This window comes from Lactuca virosa, chromosome 7, assembly GCF_052849685.1.
Source record: "Lactuca virosa cultivar CGN04683 chromosome 7, Lactuca_virosa_CGN04683_v6, whole genome shotgun sequence".
Lineage (NCBI taxonomy): Eukaryota > Viridiplantae > Streptophyta > Magnoliopsida > Asterales > Asteraceae > Lactuca > Lactuca virosa.
The window spans coordinates 24,134,460-24,161,143 of record NC_136432.1 but is presented as its reverse complement, the minus strand read 5'-3'; the positions used below and the strand labels follow the sequence as shown (position 1 = coordinate 24,161,143).

Here is a 26,684-nt window from a genome sequence, read left to right as displayed (position 1 = left end):
GATTGTAATGTGAGGGTTTACCTTGTATTTATTGTGTGTGCATGGGGTCTTGTTTTCTATTGAAATTACAATATTACCCTTAAAGTATTATGAGTCATATCATATGGTTGAATACCCTACTTTGACCTTTGACCAGTGCCTTGTACCCAATTTTTGATAGGTAAACTTCCACAGAAACAATAAACATAATCGTCAACATGGTAAAGAGGAGGACCAAGGTTCTGACACTTTCTATTCTTTTTTTTACCTGTTTACTTTTGTGACACATATAGAAAGAGAGTAGACTTTAAATTGTTAGTCTTGTTTGTTTAACTGTTTATGATCGGCATTTTGTCTACATAAATCGAAAAGGATAATCACAGAAAAATTATACGATGTGATCTTTAATAAAGTGACCACATTTAATTCATCAACGATACATAGTTTTAATGGTTTAATCCGTGAGATAGGTGTTATTAGGAGTAGTTTAGTAGGAATTGGTTAGATTTGACATACAATTTTGTTAATTTTTTTACATTGAAATATATAAAAGTTTAGTAGAACATATTTTTTTAGAAAAAATTATTTACTTGTTAATCATTTTATATTAAAAAAAAATTTAGTTCATCAACTATACATAATCATTTTATTTTTCCTACAGCCTTATTATTATTGTTATTTTTCCTATGATACATTGAAATCTATAAAAGTTTAGTGGAGCATTTTTTTTTCTAAAAATTATTTATTTGCTAATTATTTGATATTAAAAAATTATTTATTTGTTAATCATTTTATAATATTTTTTCCTATATTGCATTGAAATCTATAAAAGATTTGTTTCCCCATTGGACGCCAATTTAACATCATTGAATTCGATCTATCAAAATATCAATTAGATATTGCATCTCATTCAATTGTCATTTAACCTGCTATTAAACTATTTATTATAAATGCTGTTATTACCAATAACACAAAATAATCATTAACTTTGCAACTGTTCGTATGTTAACTGAATTGGCAGGCAAATTGTGTTATTCACAAAAAACATGATCAATTTCTTATATATACCACATCAGAAAATTGTCGTTTTTTGTGATTAATGATTATCTATAATTGAAGCGGGAAGACCGTGTATAAGTTTTGGAAAAAAGATATACACATAACTGGTAAGAGGGCATTTCCGTCATTGTATATCAACACCTTTAGAAGGGCAAAGAAAAGGTGATGTAGAAATTTCCGAAGGGACAGAGGGGTATAAAGGTAAAATGACATGAGGGAAGAGGGATTACCACAAAAACAAGGAAAAAGGAAGTAGGTAGCCAACTTGTGATCTCGTTATTTAAGTATTCTTAATTATATAATGTCACTAACATATGTTAGTCAAGCCTGCCCTATCTATATTTTCATTTTTCTTTCTTACTTCATCACAAAATTAAATATTTTTCTTCAGCCGTTATTTTCTTTAATTTAAATAAAATTATTAGCTGAACTAAATTTACACACACACACATAAATTGATCAACAGTTAAACCAAATCAACTCCAGGTATGTTAAGACAAATATAAGAGAACTAATAATTATACATGAATTAATTAAGTTGAGATGAGATCAGTTGTGTTGAAGTACAAATTGGTTTGTTGTTTGGAGAAAGTTGGTATTGTGGAGACAGGAGAGAAGCCTGAATATTGTTTGTGTCTCTTGGCAAAGCAAATCTGGGCTACATATTTGGGAAGATCATATTTCTGGACAAAAGGTTGAGCTGCATACTCTTCAAACGCCATCCACTACATACACATAAAATAAATCAAAACAATTTCTTATGATTGATGCATGATCAATTGAACAATGTATTGAAGGTGTATTAAAAAACGTAATTTTGATTGCAATACATTTAGAAATAAGGTAAATACTATCATAAGTCCAAATGTAATGTGTATCTGTTGGATAAGTATATATACTCATATTTCGCCACTTTTAGTACTCTTACAAAATCGAACAATCCTTATACTCTCCTGAAACGTATTTTTTGTGTTGTGCCTAAAATATTAAGGGTGCGTTTGGTTGTGAAAATTTCTCTAGTTTTTCAAAAAAAAAAATCTAAGAAAAACGATACTTTTGCAAACGCGTTTCGTTTGATAATTTTCCTAAAAAATTTACAAGAAAAGAGAATTTTTTGTATTCCAACTTGTGCAGATAAACAAAACGAGTGCAAGACTTTAATAATTCTTTGATATCTTAAAATACGACTAAAAGCCAACTTAAATAGTCTTTACAAAAAGAAAAACCCTACTTACCCAAAAATAAAACATAGCAAGTCCAAAATAGATAAAGATAAGCAATAACTAAATATTATAAAAGATAAAAGCGCACAATAACCCTTTGTCAAAATCGGCGCCTGTGGCCAAAACGACTTCCAGTCGTATCATTACTCCCCTTCCAAACATGCACCTTATCCTAGATGGCCTTTCGCAGCTGCGAAAGATGGAAAACATTATGGATGCGAGCATCTTGCCACAGTAAGGATGAAGCTTTAAGTAAACCCAATCTCCAACCTTGAAGTTGACATCTCTTCGGCGAGTACTGCGTGATCTTTCATAAGTTGTTGAGATCGCAATAAATGTCCCCATAATTCTTGTAAAATCCAATCTCGCTCTTCCAAGTACCAAGGACCGGACAACACCATAATACACCAATGTGGGGATCACATCCATACAAGATCCTGAAGGGAGTGGTATTAGTCGACGTGTGGAAGGAGGTAACGACAACCATTGCACCCATTTGGTTGGGGTATCAGAAATGAAACACCTCAAATATGTTTCCAAGCATCGATTAACTAACTCGGTCTAACCTTTTGTCTGTGGATGGTAAGTCGTACTATGCTTCAATGTCGTGCCATGCAAGCGGAAAAGTTCTTTCCAAAACGAACTCAAAAATACTTTATTGTTGTCAGACACAATCGACTCTGGAACCCTATGCAAGCGAATCACCTCTCGCAGAAAAACTGTTGCTACTGAAACCGCCATATACAGGTGTTTAAGTGGGATAAGGTGGGCGTGCTTACTCGGGCGGTCAACCACTACAAAAATAACTGACAGATCGTGGTAGCCCGTCAATGATGTCCATCATGACATCAGACCATACCCTCGACGGAATTACCATACCCTCGGCGGTAATTCCAACGGTTGCAAAAGACCCACGGGTACCCACCCAATATAATTCCTTTGCCATGCGTTGGTAGGTCTTTAGAACCCCCGAGTAACCCCTATCGGGGTGCCATGGAATTCCCAAAAAAAACCCGTGGAATCCATTTCTAAGACCAAGGCAACACTAATCGACCCTGGAAGGTCATGTTCGATATTATACGCCTTTGTTGCTTCTGACTCGCTTAACAATTGTTGCTTCACTTTTTACCCTAGAAGCTTTGACAACCACTTTTGATGTTCCTCAGTTACAGTGCGATAATCCAATAAATATTTTAAGCTACGTTGATCTATACGAACCAGAAATGTTCGGCCCAGCAGATACGGACTCCAGTTCTAAACCGCTAACACAATTGCCATTAATTTTCTCTTGTAAACCGACTTATGTCGGGCCCGAGTGCCTAAGACTTGACTGAAATAAGCTATCAATCTCTCATCTTGCATTAGAACCATCCCTACCCCGTAGCCAGAGGCATCTACTTCTACAACAAAATCTTTGCTAAAGTCCGGAAGGGCGCTAAATTCCGGAAGGGCAAGTACTGAACCAGTGGCATCACGTTTAAAGCTGGCGGAACGCCCTTGTAGCTTCGTCAGCTAGTCAAAGTTGTCTTTTTTTTAACTGCTCTGTTAAAGGCGAAACAATCTTACCATATCCTGCCACAAAGTTTTGGCAATACCCGGTCAGACCCAGAAACCCACATAGTTCCCAAAATCACATTGATTTTTGTAGGGTCAACTGACGCCCTTTCCCGCTGATACGATTAGGGGTGTTAACGGGGCGGTTCGGTTCGGATAGTAATAAAATTGTGAACCGACACCACGGGGCGGATACCTCATGTGCACTAACCGAACCCGAACCGAATTGGCAAAAAACCGAACCGAACCGTATAAAGGCGGGTAACCACGGTTCGGTTCACGGGTACCCGCTAAATATAAAAAATCAAATACAATAAAAACTATAAACTCCATTCCAACGATTTCTTTCTGAAAATTAGTAAGTCCAAAAGTTATAAAAACATAATGAAGCTCAAATAACATACATTATAATTGGTATAATAAATATAAAAATAAAATTACAAGAAACCATAATGTAGAAGTACAAAATTGAGATTGCCAATCATGGTTTTTATTTGGGATATGGCTAACACTTTAATGGAAATGAGTAATATATATATATATATATATAGATATATATATATATATATATATATATATATATATATATATATATATTAAGCGGTTCGGTTCGGTTATCCGCGGATACCTAAGTATCCAAACCAAAACCAACCCGTTGATATTCGGTTTTTTCGGTTTCGGATTGCCCGGTTCAGCTCGGTTTTTCGATTTTACGGTTTTTTTGCACACCCTTAGATACGATGTAGCCAAAGTACTCAATCTGCTTTTGGGCAAAAGCACATTTCTTTTTGTTGGCATCCAACTGATTCGTTCTATTTACACCCAATAATTGTGTAAGTGTTCCCAATGCTCGTTGTAAGACTCGCTGTAAACTAGAATATCATCGAAGAAAAATAATACAGAACGCCTTAAATAAGGTCTGAATACCTTATTCCTGGAATGGAATGTGGCGGGGGAGTTCGTAAGGCCAAAAGGCATTACCAAGAACTCGTAATGTCCGTCATAGGTACGAAAGGCCATCTTAGGAATGTCTTTTTTCTTCATGCGGATATGATGACACCCAATTTTCATATCCAATTTCGAAAAAGTGGTTGCTCCATGTAGTTTATCTAGAAGTTTGTCAATCAAGGGAAAATCAAATTTGTCAAGCACCGTTCCTTTGTTTAAGGCACGGTAGTTGACACATAAACGCTAGTTGTTGTCTTTTTTTTACTAAAAGAACGGGGCTCGAGAAGGGGCTATTGCTAGCGTGTATTATTCCCGCTTCTAGCATCTCATGTACCCATTTTTCGATTTCTCCTTTTTGGCATGAGGGTATGGTTTGATGATGATGACAGGTAAAGTACCTTCTTAGAGGTTAATCGCATGTTCGTGGTAACGGTGGGGAGGTAATCTGATCGACATGTCAAAAACATCACCAAAATCGATGATGACAACCTCTGCGAGGGCTTTCGCTGACGGGGCTGCCATTGAGGTGGTAGTCGGCTTGGTTTTGTTAAGTGCATTTGTAACACGAACCCTTCATCTTTCGGTCGAAATGCCTGTAGGAGCGATTTGATGTAATGATCGTTTTAGACAAGCTTGGGGTCGCCCCACAAAAATATCTTCCGGTCACCGGACCAAAACGACATCCACAGCTCCTTCCGGTTGACAGGTTGTTGCTCCGAGCGTTTGTAACCATTTGACACCCAAAATAATGCATGTGCTTCCCAGATCGAATGGAAAAAGAAAATCTTCAAAATTTTGCAACTCGGGAAGTGATAGTAGCACCCCTTTACACATACCATGGCTTCGGTCTAGCATACCATTACACAGCCTAACACCCACCAATCCCATATCGGTAACCGCAATGCCAAGCTCCTTAATCAATTTTCTTGAAACAAAGTTATGAGTTGCCCTGTTGTCTATCAATATGGTGTTAATCCGATCACTGAGTTGAGAGAAACCTCAACCACATCCACACATGTCTAGATGAACGTGCCCGCCATCACAGTCTCCTCCTCATTACAAACTAGCATGACATGTAGTGTTTTTATCAGGCAACGATTCCCCAGGACATATTTGGCATCACAATTGAAACACAACCCACGAGACTTCTTGTCGGCCAACTCGGACTCAGTCAACCTTTTGAAGGTTCCATTCGATGCCGAATATCCAACTATCCCTTTTCTCTCGCCTAACCCTGTAGTCGTTTGTGGAAATCCTGGTTTCGTGAAGTTGTTAGTGGATTTCCGACTTGGTTCTCATCAATCATAATTGCAGCCTTCATAGCGTGGGTTAGGCTTTCGGGTTGCATTATACGCATTGTCAACCTCACTTCTGGTTTTAAACCCTTCACGAAAGTTCCCTCCGGCACTTGTTCAGCTATTTCACCCGGTCACGGGCGGAGCTTAAACAATAAATATGGGGGGGGGGGGGGGGAGGGGGGGAAGTATTAGAAAGAATGCCTTCATAAAGTCAGGGGAAGAAATGATGAATGGAAAAGCAATGAATAGAACTTAATGATATATCTTAACCTGTAAGAAGATGTAAGAAGGTGTGGAGAGTGAAGGGGAAAATAGAGAATTGGGCATTGAAGAGAGACATGTGCAGAAACGACTTATTCATGTAAAGAAATTTTACAGTCAAACAAATCATGCTAGATTCTAATAATAATTTTCTACTTATAATAATCTAAGTATCAATCTTCCATCTACACATCAACTCTATCTCATTAGATCAAGCATAATTTGTTACCGGTTCCTATCTATTTTTTAACCCCTTCGAGTCACAGCAATGAGACTTAAATATAAAGATGAACAATCATTATAGATACAAACAAGAGAGACTGAGAGAGGCCTTCAAAACGTTTTTTACCACAAATAAAATTCTCTGAATTATAAGTATTCCATTTAGGGCCTAACATGTTTTAAAACTATTGGGCTAACAATGTGTAATTAGTTCATTCCTAAAATTCCAACAACAATCAATTAATCAGATATAGATGAAATCTTTATATCAGTTCATAACTTCATTCTAGACAAAAGCAACAAAACATGCTCAGTTCATAAGTTCATTCTAGACAAAAGCAACAAAACAGGCTCCTAAACATTGAACAATTCCAACTTTCTAATTACAATTTACAAGTATCCAACAACTAAATCCCTAAATCCCTGAAACTGTGAAAGTTGAAACATGAAAGAATAGCAGCTGAAAAAGCATATTTGATCGTGATTTTCTTCACTTTTGTGCTGTGAAGTGTGAAACAAGAAAGAACAGGCGAAGTAGCGAACAGCAGAATTGCAGCTGTGCGGTGCGGAACAGCTGAACAGCAACACTGCAGCAGAGAGCGGTGGTGAATGGCGGAGCGTCGGAGCCGGCAGCTTCTGACCTTCGTCCTTTGATTTAAGGATTAGCAAGTAGCGACTGCGACTAGCGAAAGCGATTGTCGAGTAGCCGTTAGCGAAGAATTGAGGATGGGGATTGGGGTGGAAGCTTTACAGATTGAACGATTGCTGATTTGCTTCTCTATTTCGATCGGCTTCTTGGCAAACCAACATTGGATCAGAGGGGCCACAGCCCAAGACTCATATTGTTGGGCCTATAATTCTGAATATTAAACATACTTACTTTACTTCTAGCCCAAAATTCAGGAGGGGCCAAGACCCCTCCTGGCCCCATAAAAGGTGCGCCCCTGCACCCAGTTACCCAACTAACTTCTTAAACTCGCTCACATAATTCCGGATAGTACCTACGTGACTTATAGCCAAGAACTGTTCATAAATAGTTCTTTCATACGACAGTTGAAACCTTACCAACAAGCGATGTTTTAACGCCCCTATGACCTAAACAGTGACCGATTTTTGCTCCAGCGGTACCATGCTAGTGTTGCCCCTCTATGCAGAGAGCAGCTGCCTTAAGTTCTTCTGGTCCTTCGATGCCCTAAACCTCAAAATACTGTGTTCTACCCGGTAAATCCAACTGTAAGCGTCCTCACCCTCGAAAACAGGCATCTTAATCTTCTGATAATCCGTGCACCGGTAATTGTTTCCAGAATTCCCTTTGCTATTAACCTCGTCCTCATGTTTCTTTCCCCTCTTCCCGGACACATTGCTCTCCTCGTCAGAATCCTCAAAAGTGCCCTAGTGAAAACCCTTAGACTATGTTTTCTTGCCACTTTCCTTGTCCAAGTTATGGAATGTGGATGATAACTCGCCTATAGCCTTCAGGATAGGAAGTCGTTGATTTACTGCCCAATTTCTTTCCAGGATCCTTCGGCCTCCTCACGGAATTTTGCAAAGTCAGGGGCGCACCTATTATGGGGCCAGGAGGGGTTTTGGCCCCCCTGAATTTTGGGCTAGAAGTAGAGTAAGTATGCTTAACATTCAGAATTATAGACCCAACAATATGAGTCTTGGACTGTGGCCCCTCCTGATCCAATGCTGGTTTGCCAAGAAGCCGATCGACATAGAGAAGCAAATCAGCAATTGTTCAATCTGTAAAGCTTCCACCCCAATCCCCCAGGCCCCATCCTCAATTCTTCGCTAACGGTTAATCGACAATCGCTTTCGCTAGTTGGCTAGTCGCAGTCGCTACTCGCTAATCCTTAAATCGAAGGACGAAGGTCAGAAAGCTGTCGGCTCCGGCGCTCCGCCATTCACCACCGCTCTCTGCTGCGGTGCTGCTGCCTGTTGCGGTTCAGCTGTTCCGCACAGCACAGCTGCAATTCTGCTGTTCGCCACTTCACCTGTTCTTTCCTGTTTCACACTTCACGGCACAGAATTGAAGAAAATCCCGATCAGGTATGCTTTTTCAGCTGCTATTCTTTCATGTTTCAACTTTCACAGTTTCAGGGATTTAGTTGTTGGATACTTGTAAATTGTAATTAGAAAGTTGGAATTGTTCAATGTTCATGAGCCTGTTTTGTTGCTTTTGTCTAGAATGAACTTATGAACTGATATGAAGATTTCATCTATATTTGATTAATTGATTGTTGTTGGAATTTTAGGAATGAACTAATTACACATTGTTAGCCCAATAGTTTTAAAATATGTTAGACCCTAAATGGAATACTTATAATTCAGAGAATTTTATTTGTGGTAAAAAGCGTTTTGAAGGTCTCTCTCAGTCTCTCTTGTTTGTATCTATAATGATTGTTCATCTTTATATTTAAGTCTCATTGCTGTGACTTGAAGGGGCTAAAAAATAGATAGGAACCGGTGACAAATTATGTTTGGTCTAATGAGATAGAGTTGATGTGTAGATAGAAGATTGATACTTAGATTATTATAAGTAGAAAATTATTATTAGAATCTAGCATGATTTGTTTGATGATTTGTTTGACTGTAAAATTTCTTTACATGAACTCTTTCATGAATAAGTCGTTTCTGCACATGTCTCTCTTCAATGCCCAATTCTCTATTTCCCCTTCACTCTCCACATCTTCTTACATCCATCTTCTTACATCTTCTTACATGTTAAGATATATCATTAGGTTCTATTCATTGGTTTTCCATTCATCATATCTTCCCCTGACTTTATGAAGGCATTCTTTCTCCATTAACTCAAAAAGAAACTAACACCTTATAAATCATACAATATCACCAGAAAAAAAATTGGTGTTTAATTGACGAAAAAATTAGGTTTTTTTATGTGTAAAAATGTTAATAGTAGTTTCTAATACTTTCGGCCCCCCAAAATTTATTGTTCAAGCCCTGCCCCTGTGCACAGTCTATTTCTAGGTTAGTGATCTTCGTGGTGTTGTTCGCCATCAAAGTACCAGGAGCATTTACCAATTTGATAAGAACATGGTAATTCGAGAAACGGGTAAAACTCCAAAACAAGTGCAAGACTCGAATAATTCTATGAAATCTCAAAATACGACTGAAAGCCAACTTAAATAGTCTTTACAAGAAAGAAACCCTCCTTACCAAAAATAAAACATACCAAGTCCAAAACAGATAAAGATAAGCAATAATTAAATAGTATAGCAGATAAAAGCCCACAATAACCCTTTGTCAAAATCGACGCCTATAGACCTGGCCAAAACGACTTCCACTCATATCAAACTCATAGTTCATTACCTTTTTATAATATTTTTTGGGTTTGTTGGCAACTTAAAGAATTTTCAGTAGTTTCTTTTCTAAAACCAATTCAAAGCCTATTTAAAATAATAAAAATTGGAAAATGAAAACTAATAGAAAATAACCAAACAAGTTTTCTAATTCTTTAAAACTGAAAATGAAAACTCAAAAGTTTTTAACCAAACACGTTTTCTAAATTTTCTACTAAAAACTGAAAATGCAAACACCACTTTTTTTTTGAAAACATTTCTAAGAAAACCAAAAACAGTTTTTCACAACCAAACGCATCCTAGGTGTCCTTATGGATTATCCCAAACTGAATTCCTTGTTAACCCAAGGATAGGGGAGAAAGATCAATCCGAAAAATTAGTTGAGAAACATCAAAACAAAAAGTTCCTTAAGAAATCCAAATTCTTGATTATCAAACCCAGTTTTCACCCCACTATTTCTAACAAGATGGAGGTAAGTGAGATGGTGTGTGTTTTTAGAATAGTGATGATGAGTTTGCCGGTTTACTCTGTGTGAAATCGGTTGTCATTTGTTGAAGTGCTAACATCCTAACATTGATTAACCAGGAGATGTGAATGTTCGTTTTCTAAACAAATAGGTTATATGCTAGTACTCCCTAATTTGCTCCAAAACTAATTTACCTTGACATCAAACACACCACTATCTGGAAAAGCACACTAATGATTTCAATGCACAAAGGTAGGTGTGTGTGTGTGTGTGTAACATGAAGAGATATCTTCATTAATCATTTGATAACTAACTAAAACCAACCTGGGCTGCTTCAATTTCTCTTTCCTGCTTCTGGATGTCAAAAGACAAAGGATGCAACATGCACATAAAGAATAAATCTGACTTGTTAAAGAACTTCTTATGGCTTTGTCTGCAAAAGTTCAAAACAAAAGTAATGTATTAGATGAACAACCCTCAAAGCATTTTAATAAAATATTTATGTTGCACATCAAAATGAAAAAAGAAAACAAACAAAAGATCGAGCATTGTCCAAATTTCCTATTATTTAAAACCAGAGTTCAAGTTTCAATCAAACCATTAGCATTTTACATGTACAAGATATCGACTTTGACATAATTCCTCACCTGAATGCTAATACTTCCACAAATTTGGCATCAATCTGAAAAATCAAAAACATCTAGTTAGTCAAGCCTGAAAATATCTTAGTTTACACACACACACAAAAAAAAAAAAAAAAAAAAATCCATTTTAAGTTCTTTTTTGGGCACATCGCATACTTTGATAGAGACTATGTTACAAATCTAACACCTGTCATATGTATTTTGTAGCATCAAATAGTGTCTCTTAGAATATTTTCTGTATATAAATTCTCCATTATCCATAGAGCAAATACATGCAAATGCAAATTACCCCTGTCTCTTCTTTTACTTCTCTAACAGCAGCATCACAAATATCTTCACCCTGTACAAAAAAAAAAAAAAAAAAAATTGTTCAGATATTAAAAGTTAAGTTCTAATAATAATATGATGAATAACTAACCAAATCTACATACCTCATCAACAACTCCTGTAGGAAACTTCCATACTCCAGTTCCACTCATTTTTCCACCCTTCTCTTGCACCACCAGAACCTAGTACCAGTAGAAAATTCCCAAAACAAGTAAATATATACAAGTTTTGCTGTTACTCTTAAATCCCAAATGAATGAAAAAATCAGCAATTTTTTAACCAAGAAAATAACTCATGGGAGATGACACTCATTTACCCTCTACAAAAAGATATATACATGTGTTGAGTACCTCTCCATTTTCTTTCATGACAAAGGCACCAACACCAACTCTATGAGTTGCATTTGGTGGCAAAGTATTAGGAGTTGCAGGAATCCAATATACAAGCATCAAATAGTTTTTCTCTGCATGGTGATAATAGAAGCCTTCCTGCAAACCCAAGTTGAATTTGAATCATCTCATTATCTAACCCGCATAAATGCTTGAATCCAAGCTATGAGCTTACATTAACAGCAGATTCAATAAGATTTGCAAGCTCGATTGGTAGTCTAAGCCAGACACCCTTCTTACCCTATACAGGAATTGACCTTTTGGATAAGTGAAGAATCCATGTATATTTCCATTGTATGATTGAAGCATAAAAATAGTTGAAAGAAAATGGAAGTTTTGGATAACCTGTTGTTTCCATTGTATGATTGACTCCTTGAGTAAACAAGTGAACAGAATCTGGTCCATTGGCTCACTAGACATTTCCACAATAACACCTCCATGATCATCCTCCTTAGCAGATAACAATAACACATTATCAAGCTGTTTAGCTGCTGAAGACCTCAATGAAGCTGATATGGAACGTGCATTCAAATGGATTCCAAACGAGTTTCTGATTTTTCCTAGAAATTGTAAGGATAGCAAAATTGTAAGCACATCCGAAGTGGTACTGTACTACTGAAATCAAATGAGCAAAGAAGAAATACAACGAGTGGATTATCGAATTTGCCTAAAAACTAAACAAAACCTATAACATCAAAAGCACACCGAAAATCCCTAACGCAATATCGAGTAACTAGAAATTGAGTAAAACCGAATCAAATATAAGCTGTAACTGAAAATTAATGTAGAAAAAGATTGAATGTCAATCAGTTAGATAGGGAAACTGAGATACGGACCTGCAGGTCCTCCGGTGAGGAAAGTTGGGCGGAGACGGAGACTTGAGAAGGAAGGGCTTGTGGAGCTGAAACATAGAATTGATGGTTTTGGGAAACATCTGATTATCATATTTGTCTCTTCGACTTACAATTATTTCCCTTTTCAACTGTAATCGGTTTATATCTTCTTTAAATATGTGTATATTTTATCAGCCACGACGTCCACTTCTAGTGTCGTTTGTTCACGAGAGAAAAGAGTAGATGCAGTCGCTTTTCAAAAGAGAAATTTATCACATATGTTTAGTGAACTATTAAAAAATATATAATAATAATAATAATAAAGAAATATATTTTCAATAGTTAACATTTCAAGAACTTTTGAACTGTGTCACAAAAAAAATAATTATCAAAATAGCTTCTTCAATAATTAATATTTTAAATTTTTTAAATTAAATTAATTTATCATTTATCTATCTTAAATTGTTATTAAACTCACTCTTATAATTTATTATTTTACTACCATGTCATATTTTCAGAGGAAAAAAATTATTATCATTATAATTAAACAAATAAAAATATTACAATACGAAACTATAAAAATAAAGAAAATTAAATATTAGGTAAAAAAATAAAATTAAATTAAATTAAATAACCAAAATACTTTATGATATCTGATTTTTTTTTATTTTAAGATTTTTGACGATTAATTTTAAATTATATAAATTTTACATAAAATATCTTAATTTTTACTTTATTTATTTATTAAATTAAGTATTAACTAAATATAAAGTCTAAAATTGGGCTGAATAACATTTCTATGATTCTATCTACGCTTGGAAATTGAAATCCAAATGACTGCAAGCCCAATGCCCAAACAACAAAGACTTACGGAATCCTTTTTCTTTTTTCTATTTTGAAGTTCGTCCGTTGTTTTTCTTAACGTGCTGATCTACGGTTATATATGAGTTAATTTTGTTTTCAAACCGCCAAATTAAGCAAAATTCAGAAACATCCAACAAATAACTCGCCTTTGATTAGAAAAACAATCATCCATAAAAAGTATCTTAAGAAATGCAATCATTATCATGCCTTTAGTCGTATCATGAATCCAGTTGTATTAAATCAAACCATCTTAATATTACATCCAATGCTTTAAGGTTTTAAAAGAGTTAACACTAAACTTTACACAATCGTACTTGAATGATGACTCGAATTTTTGAGATTAAAGGGAATTTTAACGTTGAAAAGAAGTTTGGTCTTCTAATTTTCTCCATTAAATTGATGATCAACATCATTTGTATGAGAATGTTTTAAAACAAGAGTAGAAGTTCTTGTTATTATTAAAATGTAAATGTTTGTATATCTCAGGTTTGATACATATTACATAATTCGGATGTATATTTCATGCATTACCTTTGATACTTGATGTATATATAATTTAATCGTCGAAATGCATGAAGAAGAGTAATAAATAAATAAGTAAACACTGCATGGATGATGCCATGATGGAACTCGGGATTTGATAACCAAACACCATGTATATTAATCAAAATACGTACGATAGACAACAACATTAATAGATAATAGAGAAGAGAATCATTGACATATTAGATAATCAATCAATCAATGATCATGAGGCTTGGAGGCATGGATGAGGAAGATGAGAACAGCAGCCAACACCACCGGAATAATCAGAAGCACCGGGAATGATGGTGGTGCCACCGGCCCCATTACCAGTGGCAAGAACAACAAACATCCCACCACAAAGAGCATGGCCACCACCGATCCGACACCCCAACCATACTCCATGTCTTCTTCTTCGATTACGAACTTAAGCGTTCCACTTTCTGCCTCACGATCTTTCTCTCTCTATATATGTATCTTCTGCATACATGGACGTGTAAGTATTTATAGGAACGGGATGTGGCGGTTGTAAAACGGTTTTTAGCAGCAGACCCGTTGTGACGGTTGATGGTCAAATGGTCAAGTGCCGTTACGTTATCCGGATAAATAGTGAAATTGGATTTACTAATCGTTGCCTCCTGTCAGTCCTGGGACGATTATTTTATTATTATTATTTTATATAAGTTTTTATTAGAATAATCTATTTTGCGTATGTTGTGATTTTAAATTAATTAATCGCTTATTCTGAAACTTTCATATTATTTTAATGGGAAAAATCGTAAAACAAATTACGTATTAACCTCTTTTTTTCCTTTAGGTTGTTGAGGAATATACGATTATACATCATTCCATAGTCTACACATACGATTAGCTCAAGCCCAGGCCCAAGTTTTAAATAACACAACAAAGCCCAAGTTCATCAAGACACGATGAAGATCCAAGTACCGAGACAATCCAACCCGTAATATTCTTTTTATATTTTGCGAATATTTATATAGGTCCTTAAACTTGTTGAACAAATACAAAATCATGTATATTTAATTAAATATCATTGGTTCCTTGCAAATCATGAAAATATTTTTTAATTGCTGATTATACAATAAACGTTTGATTACTGCATTGTATTGCAGGTTTAGATGTGCAAAAAAAAGACATGTATGTGCTTCATGCGTAACTGAGGAAAAAAAGTTTGATTTAAAAATGTCGTAATGTGACCAATTTTTTATAGTAGCCTACTTACACATTATCATCCATTCGAACAATTTAAAATGTCACATAAGCAAACTGTGTCACATGTACAAATATAATTGTGATAAAATATATATGTTTTTATCTATTCCACGTCTCTAGGGAAAAAGTGTTGAACGAGAGAATTTGTGAAAAGATTCTGTTTTCATTAATTGATTACAATGAAAACGATTTCCAGTATATACACCAGAGATCTAACCAACTTAACTACCAGCTAACAAATCTACACATATTTACAGAATAGTCCCTCAACTATTATAAGCTATACAAAAATAACAAAAATATGTACAATAATTCCAACAGCCCCCCTCAAGTTGGGAGTTGGGAAACAAAACCCAACTTGCCAAGAGCTTCTGCATGATCTTTGCTTCCCAATGGTTTAGTTAACACGTCTGCTGGTTGTATTTTAGTAGGAATATGCGATAAGGAAATGAGACCATCAAGAACTTTTTCTCGGACAAAATGACAATCAATGTCAATATGTTTTGTCCTCTCGTGAAATACAGGATTCTTTGCTATCTATATATATATATATATATATATATATATATATATATATATATATATATATATATATATAGCAGCCAAATTATCACATTTAAGAGGGATAGGTGTGATATCTGGAATCTCAAACTCAGCAAGCAATATATTAAGCCATGTTAATTCAGAACAAATTCGTTGCATTGATCTGTATTCTGCCTCAGCAGATGACAAAGAAATAGTAGATTGCTTCTTTGATTTCCATGAAATAGGAGTTCCTCCCAAAGTGATAAAGAATTCACTGACAGATTTTCTTGTATTGGGACAAGCTGCCCAGTCACTATCACAAAAAGCTTCAAGCTTGAAATTAGTGGAGTTGTTGAATAATAAGCATTGAGATAGAGTTCCATGTAGATACTTTAATACATGTATTGCAGCTTCCATGTGAGCTTGTGTAGGTTGACTATTGAATTGACTCAAAAATTGAGTAGTAAAGGCAATATCAGGTCTGGTGTGAACAAGAAAATTTAATTTGCCAATTAATTGCCTGTATGGAGTAGGATCTTGTAAAAAATCGGATGAAAAGTGAAGATCTTTTAGTTTGGTGGGAAGAGGTGATTTCACATTGGAAGCTTCCTGAATACCATATTGCTCTAATAAATCCTTGATGAATTTATGTTGATGAATAAGCATTCCATCAGGAACTGAATTGAACTCAAGACCTAAAAAATAATTGATTTGGCCAAGATCTTTGATTTGAAATGTTGTGTGAAGAGGAGTTTTGAGATCTGAAATTTCAGATTAATTGTTGCCAGTCACCAAGACATCATCAACATAAACAGCAACAATAATAAAGGAATCTTCAGTCTTCTTTTTGAATAAGGAGTAATCATTTGTTGATCTTTTAAATCCTTTTTGAATAAGAGCAGATGACAATTTATCATACCACTGTCTAGAAGCTTGTTTGAGGCCATATAAAGACTTCTTCAATCGACATACATGATTTTTGGATGATGTTTGCATACCAGGAGGTAATCTCATAAACACTTCCTCATGAAGGTCACCATGTAAGAATGCATTGTTAACATCAAATTGATGAATTGGCCACTGTTTCTTGACAGCTAAAGCAACTAGACGCCTTACTGTATTGAACTTGACCACTGGAGAAAATGTTTCATGGTAATCTATTCCTTCTTGTTGGGTAAAACCCTTTGCAACAAGGCGAGCCTTATTCCTTTCCACAGATCCATCAGCTTTATATTTAACCTTGTACACCCACTTACAAGCTATAGGTTTCTTTCCTTTTGGTAAAGGGACAATTTCCCAAGTATGATTGGCTTCTAAAGCTTCAAATTCTTTGTTCATTGCTGCTTGCCACAATGGATCATCTTTAGCTTGAGAGTAAAAAGAAGGTTCAATGATTTTGACATTGGTATTGAAGGTTCTTGAGAGAACATGATTGGATGAATGAAATTGTTTGATATCAGGTGAATGAATAAAGAAATTTGTAATTGTGTGAGAACAAGAATCAGGGGCATTTTGGTCATTTGTAACATTATAACAAATGTAGTCTTGTAAATGAACAGGAGGATGATGAGTTCGTGAAGTTCTTCTTGGTTGAATTGGATCAACAACATTGGGAGCATGAATATCTTCTGATTGTGGTGATTAAGCAGGAGTAATATTGTCATTTTGTGGAGATGCTTGAATCTGTTCTGAAACATTACTAGGACTATCAAAGATATCATTGTCTGAAACAATAAGAGGAAAACATCTTGGCTGATTATTAAAACTTGACATTTGATGAAGAGGAAAAACATCTTCAATAAACTTCACATCTCTTGAAACCGAAATAGCTTTTGTCTGTAAATCAAGAACTTTATATCCTTTTTGTCCAAAAGGATATCCAAGAAAGACACGAGATTTGGATCTTGGCATGAATTTATCTCTATTATTTGAATGAGTACCCACATAACACAAACATCCAAATGTTTTTAAATTGGTATAATTGGGATTTTGATTAAAAAGAACTTCATATGGACTTGAATTGTTGATCACTTTAAGAGGAGTTCTATTGATAATGTATGCAGCAGTTAAAACACAATCACCCCAATATGATTTGCCAAGTCCAGATTGAAAAAATAAGGCTCTTGAAATCTCTAATAAATGCTTGTGTTTTCTTTCAACTATTCCATTTTGTTGTGGTTTATAAGGACATGATTTTTGATGAGAAATGCCAACAGATTGAAAATATAATGCTCCTTCTTGACTTGAACCCAATTCAAAGGCATTATCAGTCCTTATTGTTTTGACTTCAGTTTTGAAATGAACCTTGACATATGTGACAAAAGCTTTGATAATACTGAAAGCACCACTTTTATTTTTGAGTAAATGTACCCAAGTACATCTGGAATGGTCATCTACAATGGTTAAAAAGAATTTATGACCATTATAGTTAGGAACTTTATAGGGTCCCCAAATATCAACATGAACAACATCAAATATGTGATTAGAAACAGTTTCACTATTTGAAAAGGACATAGAATGTTGTCTTGCTTGAGAACAGATTTCACAAGAATCAAAAGAGGAACTACATTCATTTGAAACAAGAGACAAAAGTTTCAACTTATTGAATGGCAAATGTCCTAATCTATTGTGCCAAAGATTTAGAACATTGCTTTTATTACATGAAAGACAAGAATGAAATTGAGATGTTGATGGTTGTTTGAGAAGCTTGTATTCACGAATATAGAGATCATTAACTCTTTTTCCAATGATCAAGCTACTCTTCGACAAAGGGGCCTGCATGGCACAAAATTCATCAGTGAAAAGAATCCAAACTTTCAACTGAGATGTGACCTTAGTGACTGATATGAGATTATTTTTGAACTGAGGAACATATAGAACATCATTAAGAATAATATTCTCATGAATAGGAACTTTCCCAGATTGGGTAACAGGAATGGATTGACCATTAGGCAAACTAAGAAAGTGAGAATGACTGAATGTATGAATTGAAGAGAATAGATTTTGATCACAACAAATATGATCAGTAGCCCCTGAGTTAATGATCCAAGAAGATTGTTGTTTATTGTTATTAACAACATTGAAAACATATGAAACATGCTTTCCTTTTGAATCAAGAAAGTTACCTGAATTGTCCATAGTACCATTAGTTATCACAGAATTGACAGATTTGTTGAAATTGTTGCTGAGATTACTCATTAGCTGCATCAATTGTTGATACTGCTCATTAGAAATTGTAAAATTTTCAATGGAAGCTTTATCTAAACCACCAGATCCTCCACCAGGGGTAGAATTGTCAATAACATTTTGAACAGTAGAATCTTGTCTCTTGGATTTGGTAAATTTAAAATCAGATGGAAAGCCATTGATTCTGTAACATGTTGCTTTGACATGACCAGACTTCTTGCAATGAGTACATTGCAAATTCTTTTTGTTGAAAGAAGTGTTTGAATTTGAAGTTTGATGATTAACATTCATTGCCATAGAATCAACGATTATGTTAGGTACCGAATTGATATCACGTTGTCTCTCTTCATGAATTAACAAAGAATGTACCGTAGAAATGCTAGGGAGAGGATTCATCATCAAGATCTGACCACGAATTGATTTGTAAGACTCATTTAATCCCATAAGTAATTGAATAAGTCTTTGTTCTTCAACATACTTCTTGATCTTGGCTGTAGAACCACATGTGCAAAGCGGAACCTCTTGAATCATGTTCAATTCATCCCATATCTTCTTCATTTTTGTAAAATATGATGAAAAATCTTCAGATCCTTGAGTAGTTGAGAAAAGCTTCTTCTGAATTTGATAGATCAATGCACTGTTTGCTTGTTCATAACGCTGATTTATTTCATTCCAGATATCACAAGCAGTTTGCAAGAACAATACACTTTCAGCAATGTCTTTTGATAAAGAATTCAATATCCAGCTGATAACCATAGAGTTGACTCGATTCCAGATTTCGAATTGATTTGAATTTTCAGCTGGTTTTTCAATAGTTCCATTTACGAAACCGAGTTTGTTTTTGGCAGATAACGCGAGAGTCATGGATCTTTTCCACGATGCAAAACCAGTTCCATCAAAAACTTTTGAAACCAAAACAGTGCTCGGATTATCAGATGAAGCTAAAAATAGAGGATTAGAAGCTTCAATGGTGGACGAAGAAGATGGTTGAGAAATCGGAGAAATTGGATCACTTCCATTTCCAGACATGATTGAAACAAATGAAAAGAGAACAAATTGAAGAAGAATCACAAATTCATGAAGAAATTGAATAGAATGCGGAAAAATCAAGATCACGAGCTAGTGCTCTGATACCATGTTGAACGAGAGAATTTGTGAAAAGATTCTGTTTTCATTAATTGATTACAATGAAAACGATTTCCAATATATACACCAGAGAACTAACCAACTTAACTACCAGCTAACAAATCTACACATATTTACAGAATAGTCCCTCAACTATTTTAAGCTATACAAAAATAACAAAAATATGTACAATAATTCCAACAAAAAGTCTAGGATTTTATTGACGATAAATAAGAAGTGCAACAATTTTTTTGTTGACACGGCTCGATTAAAATAGATTTAACATTAATAAATCATGATATGTATAAAGAAATTGGCTACTAACATTGTCATAGACTCATAGTAACATATGAAAGAAACTAAGAAAGTGATTCTTGAAAAAAAGTTTTTTTGTAAATTGTAATTAGCAACAAAATAAGTAAACTAAAATACAGATATGAAAGTACTATGACATTTATTTTAACTTGATTATCAAGACTTGAAAATACAAATAACAAAAGTACGTTGAATCATGGAGTTCAACCACTTGGGAATAGTTGGATATTTCTTAGAATGGAAGATGAGTTTGTGGGTAATGTATCGTGACACATCACATTATGTGAAAATTAAAGGTTAATTAAGATATCATGTGATAAGAAAATAAAATAAATGGCATAAATTAATTGAAAATCAAGGGGTGACAATGAAAATTTAATGTATTCCAACTAGTTAATGTATCGAACGAGTGTGGGAAGTGTGTTTATGATTGTTGTTCACCGCGTGCTCTCAACCACGTGTCATCATTATAATTGTCCACATTTTCCCAAATCAACACGCCTCTCATCTTTATATGTCACTTGCCTTCATTAAATTTCAATTCGTACTAAAATTAAAGTCTAGCAAGAGAGCGAAAGAGGGAATGGCGAATGGCGAAGGTTTCCATGGCTACCAGAGATCCCATCCTCATTCAACATTTGGTAAAATTGTTTGACACCTTTTGCTTCAATTGCATTAATTTGAACATTTAGAGCTTTTTGTGTTTATTTTGTTACTTGGTTGAAATGTTTAAGTAGATGTGGATTTGTTTCTTTCGGTTTGAACTGAATGTAACTTCTTCCTCTGATATGATCCGATGTAGAGATTTTTAGTTAATTAGGTTATTGTGTTTGATTTGTTAGTTGTTACACTGTTAATTAAACTTTTTATGGTTTTGTTTTGAAAATCTAATGATGCTATGTATCTTTAATAATGTTGTAATAACTAATAATTACACATATAGAGAAGAAAAGGAAAAACCCTAATTCGATTTAGCCATCAAAACACATATCTTTCTCTTTTAGAAAGGTGGATTTAAGTGGATGATGAAAATTTTTGAATAGGTTTTCTTTTGTGTTGAAAAGAAAAAAGAGAGAAAATGGTTTGGATTGGGAGAAAGAAAGACAAATATGAGGAAACAAATGGCATCCATCCCATTCATGCTCTCTCTCTCTCTCTCTCTCTCCGACCCCACACACCTCTTACTTTTTGCGTTTTTATTTTTTTAATATTTATTTCTATTTTTAGTTTTATGTACTTGACAAGTAGCTTTGGTTTAGGGATCCATTTCCTAATTTTAGTTCTAGTGAATGGTGATTCAGTTTCTACATAATTTATTAAAATAAATAAGATGAAATCTACCAACATACTTCAAATTCCAAGCAGCTTTTTTCTTAAACCGTGAAAACAACGTTTGTTTTTTTTTTCTTTTTATTAATGTTTTCTATCTATTATTTATGAGTCTTGTAGATTTTTTTTTAAAGTGAGGCGAATGACGAAATCGTCAATGTCTGGATTAGAAATCGAGGTCTTCAATTCAAAAGGCAAAACCTCGGGTTAATCCCACATTGATAATTTTGATCTAATTTGAAAGTTTCTCTTTATAATTATTAAGATATTTATATATTTATATTTAGTCAATAATAAAACAATATATAGAATGAAACCTTTTTATTTTTTAAGTTTGAGAGAGTATCTTATAGGACGAACTTTAACTATTTTTAATTTTTATTAATAAATCTGATATTCTGTTTCTTGTTGACTTTTTTTCATTTTATTTTGTTTTGTGGGCTTCCAACCAAAATCCTTAACTTTTGAGATTAAAAAAAAAAACAACCACAAAAATGACCAAAGTTTTGCATGTTTTTTTTTATTTACTTTGTTTGGTTAAATAGCTTTTAAATGAAAGAAATACTTAATATCAGTTTCGTTAATGGTGACATATATGGTATTATTGGGCATTGTGATCAGGAGCAAAGAATTGGATGCAGCCACCACCGAAATCCACCAACAACATCAACGAATGCCTTGTTCGAGAACAAGATATGTTCATGCCAATAGCAAACGTGATCCGCATCATGCGAAAGTCCCTCCCTCCTCATGCCAAGATCTCCGATGATGCGAAAGAAACGATCCAAGAATGTGTTTCTGAGTTCATCAGCTTTGTGACTGGTGAAGCCAATGACAGATGCCAGCGTGAGCAGAGGAAGACGATAACAGCCGAAGACATTCTTTGGGCAATGAACAAACTGGGATTTGATGATTACATCGAACCCTTGACAATCTATCTCCACCGCTACAGGGAGCTTGATGGTGGAGAACGTGGGTCTGGAAGTCAATCACTTACGAAGAGAGACGATGTTAATGCTGATCATATTGCTAATTCCATGCCATTTGGTAACATCGATGCTTTTGCGCCTGTTTTTCGCATGCGTGATCAATTGTTTGGCCCTGCTACTGTCGCTGGTTTCTTGAATGATCCTGCAGCAAACGGTGGCCCTTCTAGGCGAACTGCTTCTGTCGCTGGATTCCAGCCATATGCTCAGTATAAAGAGTAAGGGTGAGATACATGCCAGCTGACAGGGACGATGATGGATGCATGTTTGTTTGTTTCTTTTTTTCAGTCATGGAGGATATTAATTATAGAACAGGAGTTCTTTCTAAATGGTTTGCTTTGTTTTGTATTGCCAAGGTATGTAAATTGTTTGCATACCTATCAAGTAGCAGCTAGTAGTCTGCATCTAATTGTAGGGGAGAGAGGTTATTATATATGATCTGGTTTGTTTTGGTTTGAACTTTAATTAAGTTTATGTTTGTTATTAGAAGCTAGTTTATAACAGCATCCACAATTGTAAGTTTAATTTGAGAGTTGAATGAGGTGACAAGTCTATTTTCATTTCAATGAATAAAACTTTGTCATTGTAAAATATCATATTGACATTCAATGGATTTAGAGTTCAATGGTCATTAAACACTTAATGGGAAAATGAAAAACCTCACTTTTTTGCGGACAAAAGGAAGGTAGATTTAATAGATAATGAATAGAAATAAGAACATAGCGGTTTAAATATATAAGTGCTTGTTTTTTCATACAAAAGATAGAAGCAAAAGATTACAACCGTTTCAAAAGTTGATTAACTAAGATGTCACACCCCCGGACGGGGAGGCAGAACACGTCGGGTTGTGCGACTTAGTTCATGGATCACAAGCAAATTGAATATACATCACAAGTACAATAATAACAATGCAGTAGTTACATTCCACTTTCAAGTTTGAATATATGGTTCTTACATATAATATAAACAAGTAAACGCGTGAATTGTCTTAACAGATAAGTCGATATAACAAAAACCAGAGAAAACTAGGTTGCCAAAAATCCATGAACATCTCTTCTGCTAAAAGTTGGTTCTATGATCTCCTGAGAATACATGCAGTTTGAGAGTCAACACAAAGGTTGATGAGAGTTACAGGTTTCTACTAACCGCAGTAATAATACTTTTATAAGTCTAAAAAATATTTCTTTTGTAGTTAAAACCATGTTTGAAAATGTTTGATAAAAAGAAAAAACATAAGTAAATCCATAAGTGTTTGATAAAGAAAGAAATCATAAGTAAATTCATACTTAAAATGTTTGATAAAGAGAGAAATCATAAGTAAATACATACTTAAAATGTTTGATAAAATGAGAAACCAAATCGGTGGTTTCTAGATAAAAAGATCCAACTAATGCTTAAAAAAAAGAGAGAGAACCCGAATCCATAGTTTCTAGATAAATAATCCAGCTGATGCTTATAAAAAGAGAAACTGAATCTGTGGTTTCTAGATAAATAATCTAGTTAATGATTATAGAAAGAGAAACTGAATTTGTGGTTTTTAGATAAATAATCCAGTTAATGCTTATAGAACGAGAAATCGAATCCATGGTTTCTAGATAAATAATGCACTTAATGCTTATAAAAGAGAAACTGAATCCATGGTTTCTAGATAAATAATCCAATTAATGCTTATAGAAAGAGAAACTGAATCTGTGGTTTCTAGATAAATAATCCAGTTAATGCTTAAAGAAAGAGAAATCGAATCCGTGGTTTCTAGATAAATAATTCAGTTAATGCTTATAGCGAGTCCTATAACCGAGCTATGTGACTAGATATAACCCCTTACGATGTTTTATTGGACGTCATGGATAAATGACAAAAGATAATTATCACCCGCTTCGATTGATCCATCGAGGTTGTAGCTAGCAACCGCAGGTGGGGGTATCAACCCGTATAGATCTATACAAACGTATCTCGCTCCGAAGATTAACGGTTATAGCCGAGTGGGTATACTAAGTGGTTAAACTTAGGTAATGAATAGTGTCTCACTATAAAAGTCATTAACTAAGGTATACGATATAATTGTTCTATAAAACCCGAGTAAGTTTGATATATTTGTAAAACTGTATATTACTCGCTTAAATAGATAGTAAGTTTCTCAAGTGCGTGAATAAATTCCAAGATATAAGTTTTATAATTTATACATATCTATTTAATATATGTACAAATCTATGCATAATATAGGTAAAAATAATGCAAAGTTGATAAACATTCGTAACACATATTTTTTTTGATACGCATTACTTCGTAAAATCATAATATTCTTATGATTTATAATTTATGACATGTATCATATAAGTTATCTTTTCTAGTTATAACATGTTTTAAACCACTATGACATACGTATGTCATGATAAAAACTAGTCATGATATATTATTTTGACGAAATATCGACTTAAACTAGATATGAGTTTAACATGCATTTTTCATAATCGATATACGTTTTTCATATGTATTCTCTCCCAAAATAATAAAACGTTAAAAAGGAGTCGTAAGCACTTACCTTAATCGCGTAAATTTGGGAACTAAGTGTGATCGTGAGAAACTGGAACATGACTCTTCTTGCATTCAAAATAACCTTCGGGACTATTTTGTTACCTAATAAAACCAAAGGCTGGTTTGGGTATTAATTACTAAGTATGCGTGGTTTTGCTAAAACAATTAATTACATGGACTGTTTTTTGTTAAACTCAACCAAAGGAGGGGATAAAGTAATTATTTTAAACCAAAGTTTGGGGAAAGGGACTTAATCAGTAAACAATTACAAGGGAGGGGTTAAACCGTTTATTTTAATTCCAAGTTTGGAATGAAGGGACTGATTTGAAAAGATGATACACTAGAGGGTTGATTCCAAATAAAATCAAAAGAAGTTTGCACAGTACCATCTTGTTCAAGTTACAGATCATGAAGAGGAAAAACGAGACCCACATCATTGGTCTCTTCGATCTCGACTGATACCCGACTCATGAAGCAACAAAAAAAAGAGTGGTGGTTGATTGATACCTCCTACAGTAAGAGTGACCGTTGGTGTTCCAGGTGGTGGTGAAGGTTTCTCGGTGATCACGATAGCAACACCACCCTCACGGTGATGGTTGTTTTTGGAAGCAACAAACGAAAGAAGGCAAGGGAGGGAGAGTACCAGCGAGATTGGTGGCTACGGTGGTCAGAACTCACAACAGCAGCGGTGCCAGCAAGCTGTTTAGGTGGCGGAGCGACAGGAGGAGCTGGGTTTTCCCTATGGCGGTGCAGTATGACCGGAGAGATGTAGCGAGGGTTTTTTAGGTCGTGTACTGTGGTGAGAGATGGCGTTGAGCGATTAGGACAGTCGGAACAGAGCTGCCAGTCTGTTCCCGGTGACCTCTCGGGGGTGACTTGCTCGAAGTCGACGGTTGTAGTGTCAATGGAGGGTGGTGGTGGTGTTGTAAGACAGAGAAGGAGGCGGATGAGGAGTCTGGACTAGTGTCAAAACCACCGATGCTCCTTTCCTTGCCAATGAAACAGGAACGAAAGAAAGAAACAGATGAGAGAGAGAACATGGTGGGGATATATTAAGAAAACGATGCTAACTAAGGGTTGTTTGATAATTACTAACTAAGTTAGAACTCACTGAGTTAGATTTTGATTGGGTTAGAAATTCTGATTCGTTTGATAATTACTAACTAAGTTAGAATTAGAAATTCTGATTGAATTACCTTCTGACTGAAACTACGTTGTTTGTTTGATTATATGTCTCACTATCTGTGTAGTAAACGATAAAAGTCACTATTTTACCATTTTATGTACAACACATTATTTTATAATATTAATTTTCATAGTTCTATTTTTTTTAATTTCTTATTTATCTTTTACCAATTTATTTTTGTAATTGTCATTCTTGTCAATTTCTTTTTTAATTAACTTATCATTTATTATCATTTATTTATGAATGACGAATCTAAATAAAAAATTGTCTTAAATCAAAGGACCATAAAATAAAATTATTCATAACGTCTCTTTTTGTTATAGCTACATGTCCTATTGTCTCCTTTGTCCTTGAA

General features: G+C 34.6%; 3 protein-coding genes and 1 long non-coding RNA gene across 4 annotated transcripts; 1 reads left to right on the top strand and 3 right to left on the bottom strand.

Annotated features, from left to right (window-relative positions):
* Positions 1-1,473: 1,473 nt before the first annotated feature.
* LOC145125006 (nudix hydrolase 2-like) lies at positions 1,474-12,748 on the bottom strand. The gene is made up of 9 exons (XM_079060493.1): positions 12,530-12,748; positions 12,039-12,253; positions 11,869-11,934; positions 11,655-11,792; positions 11,409-11,486; positions 11,267-11,317; positions 10,981-11,015; positions 10,658-10,766; positions 1,474-1,763 (listed from the first exon to the last, which is right to left on the bottom strand). Exons 1-9 carry the CDS (start codon positions 12,636-12,638, stop codon positions 1,572-1,574), a joined length of 993 nt encoding a protein of 330 aa, XP_078916619.1. The 5' UTR covers positions 12,639-12,748; the 3' UTR covers positions 1,474-1,571.
* Positions 12,749-14,026: 1,278 nt separating this feature from the next.
* LOC145123342 (uncharacterized) lies at positions 14,027-14,376 on the bottom strand. Its single transcript, XM_079058552.1, has one exon. It carries the CDS (start codon positions 14,315-14,317, stop codon positions 14,132-14,134), a length of 186 nt encoding a protein of 61 aa, XP_078914678.1. The 5' UTR covers positions 14,318-14,376; the 3' UTR covers positions 14,027-14,131.
* A 6,483-nt stretch (positions 14,377-20,859) lies between these two features.
* Positions 20,860-22,920, top strand: LOC145124774 (nuclear transcription factor Y subunit B-1-like). The gene is made up of 2 exons (XM_079060235.1): positions 20,860-20,934; positions 22,244-22,920. Exons 1-2 carry the CDS (start codon positions 20,877-20,879, stop codon positions 22,828-22,830), a joined length of 645 nt encoding a protein of 214 aa, XP_078916361.1. The 5' UTR covers positions 20,860-20,876; the 3' UTR covers positions 22,831-22,920.
* A 594-nt stretch (positions 22,921-23,514) lies between these two features.
* On the bottom strand, positions 23,515-26,178 carry LOC145124775 (uncharacterized). The gene is made up of 3 exons (XR_013715711.1): positions 25,651-26,178; positions 25,151-25,245; positions 23,515-23,690 (listed from the first exon to the last, which is right to left on the bottom strand). It is a non-coding gene; the product is annotated as an uncharacterized LOC145124775 (long non-coding RNA).
* Positions 26,179-26,684: the final 506 nt, after the last annotated feature.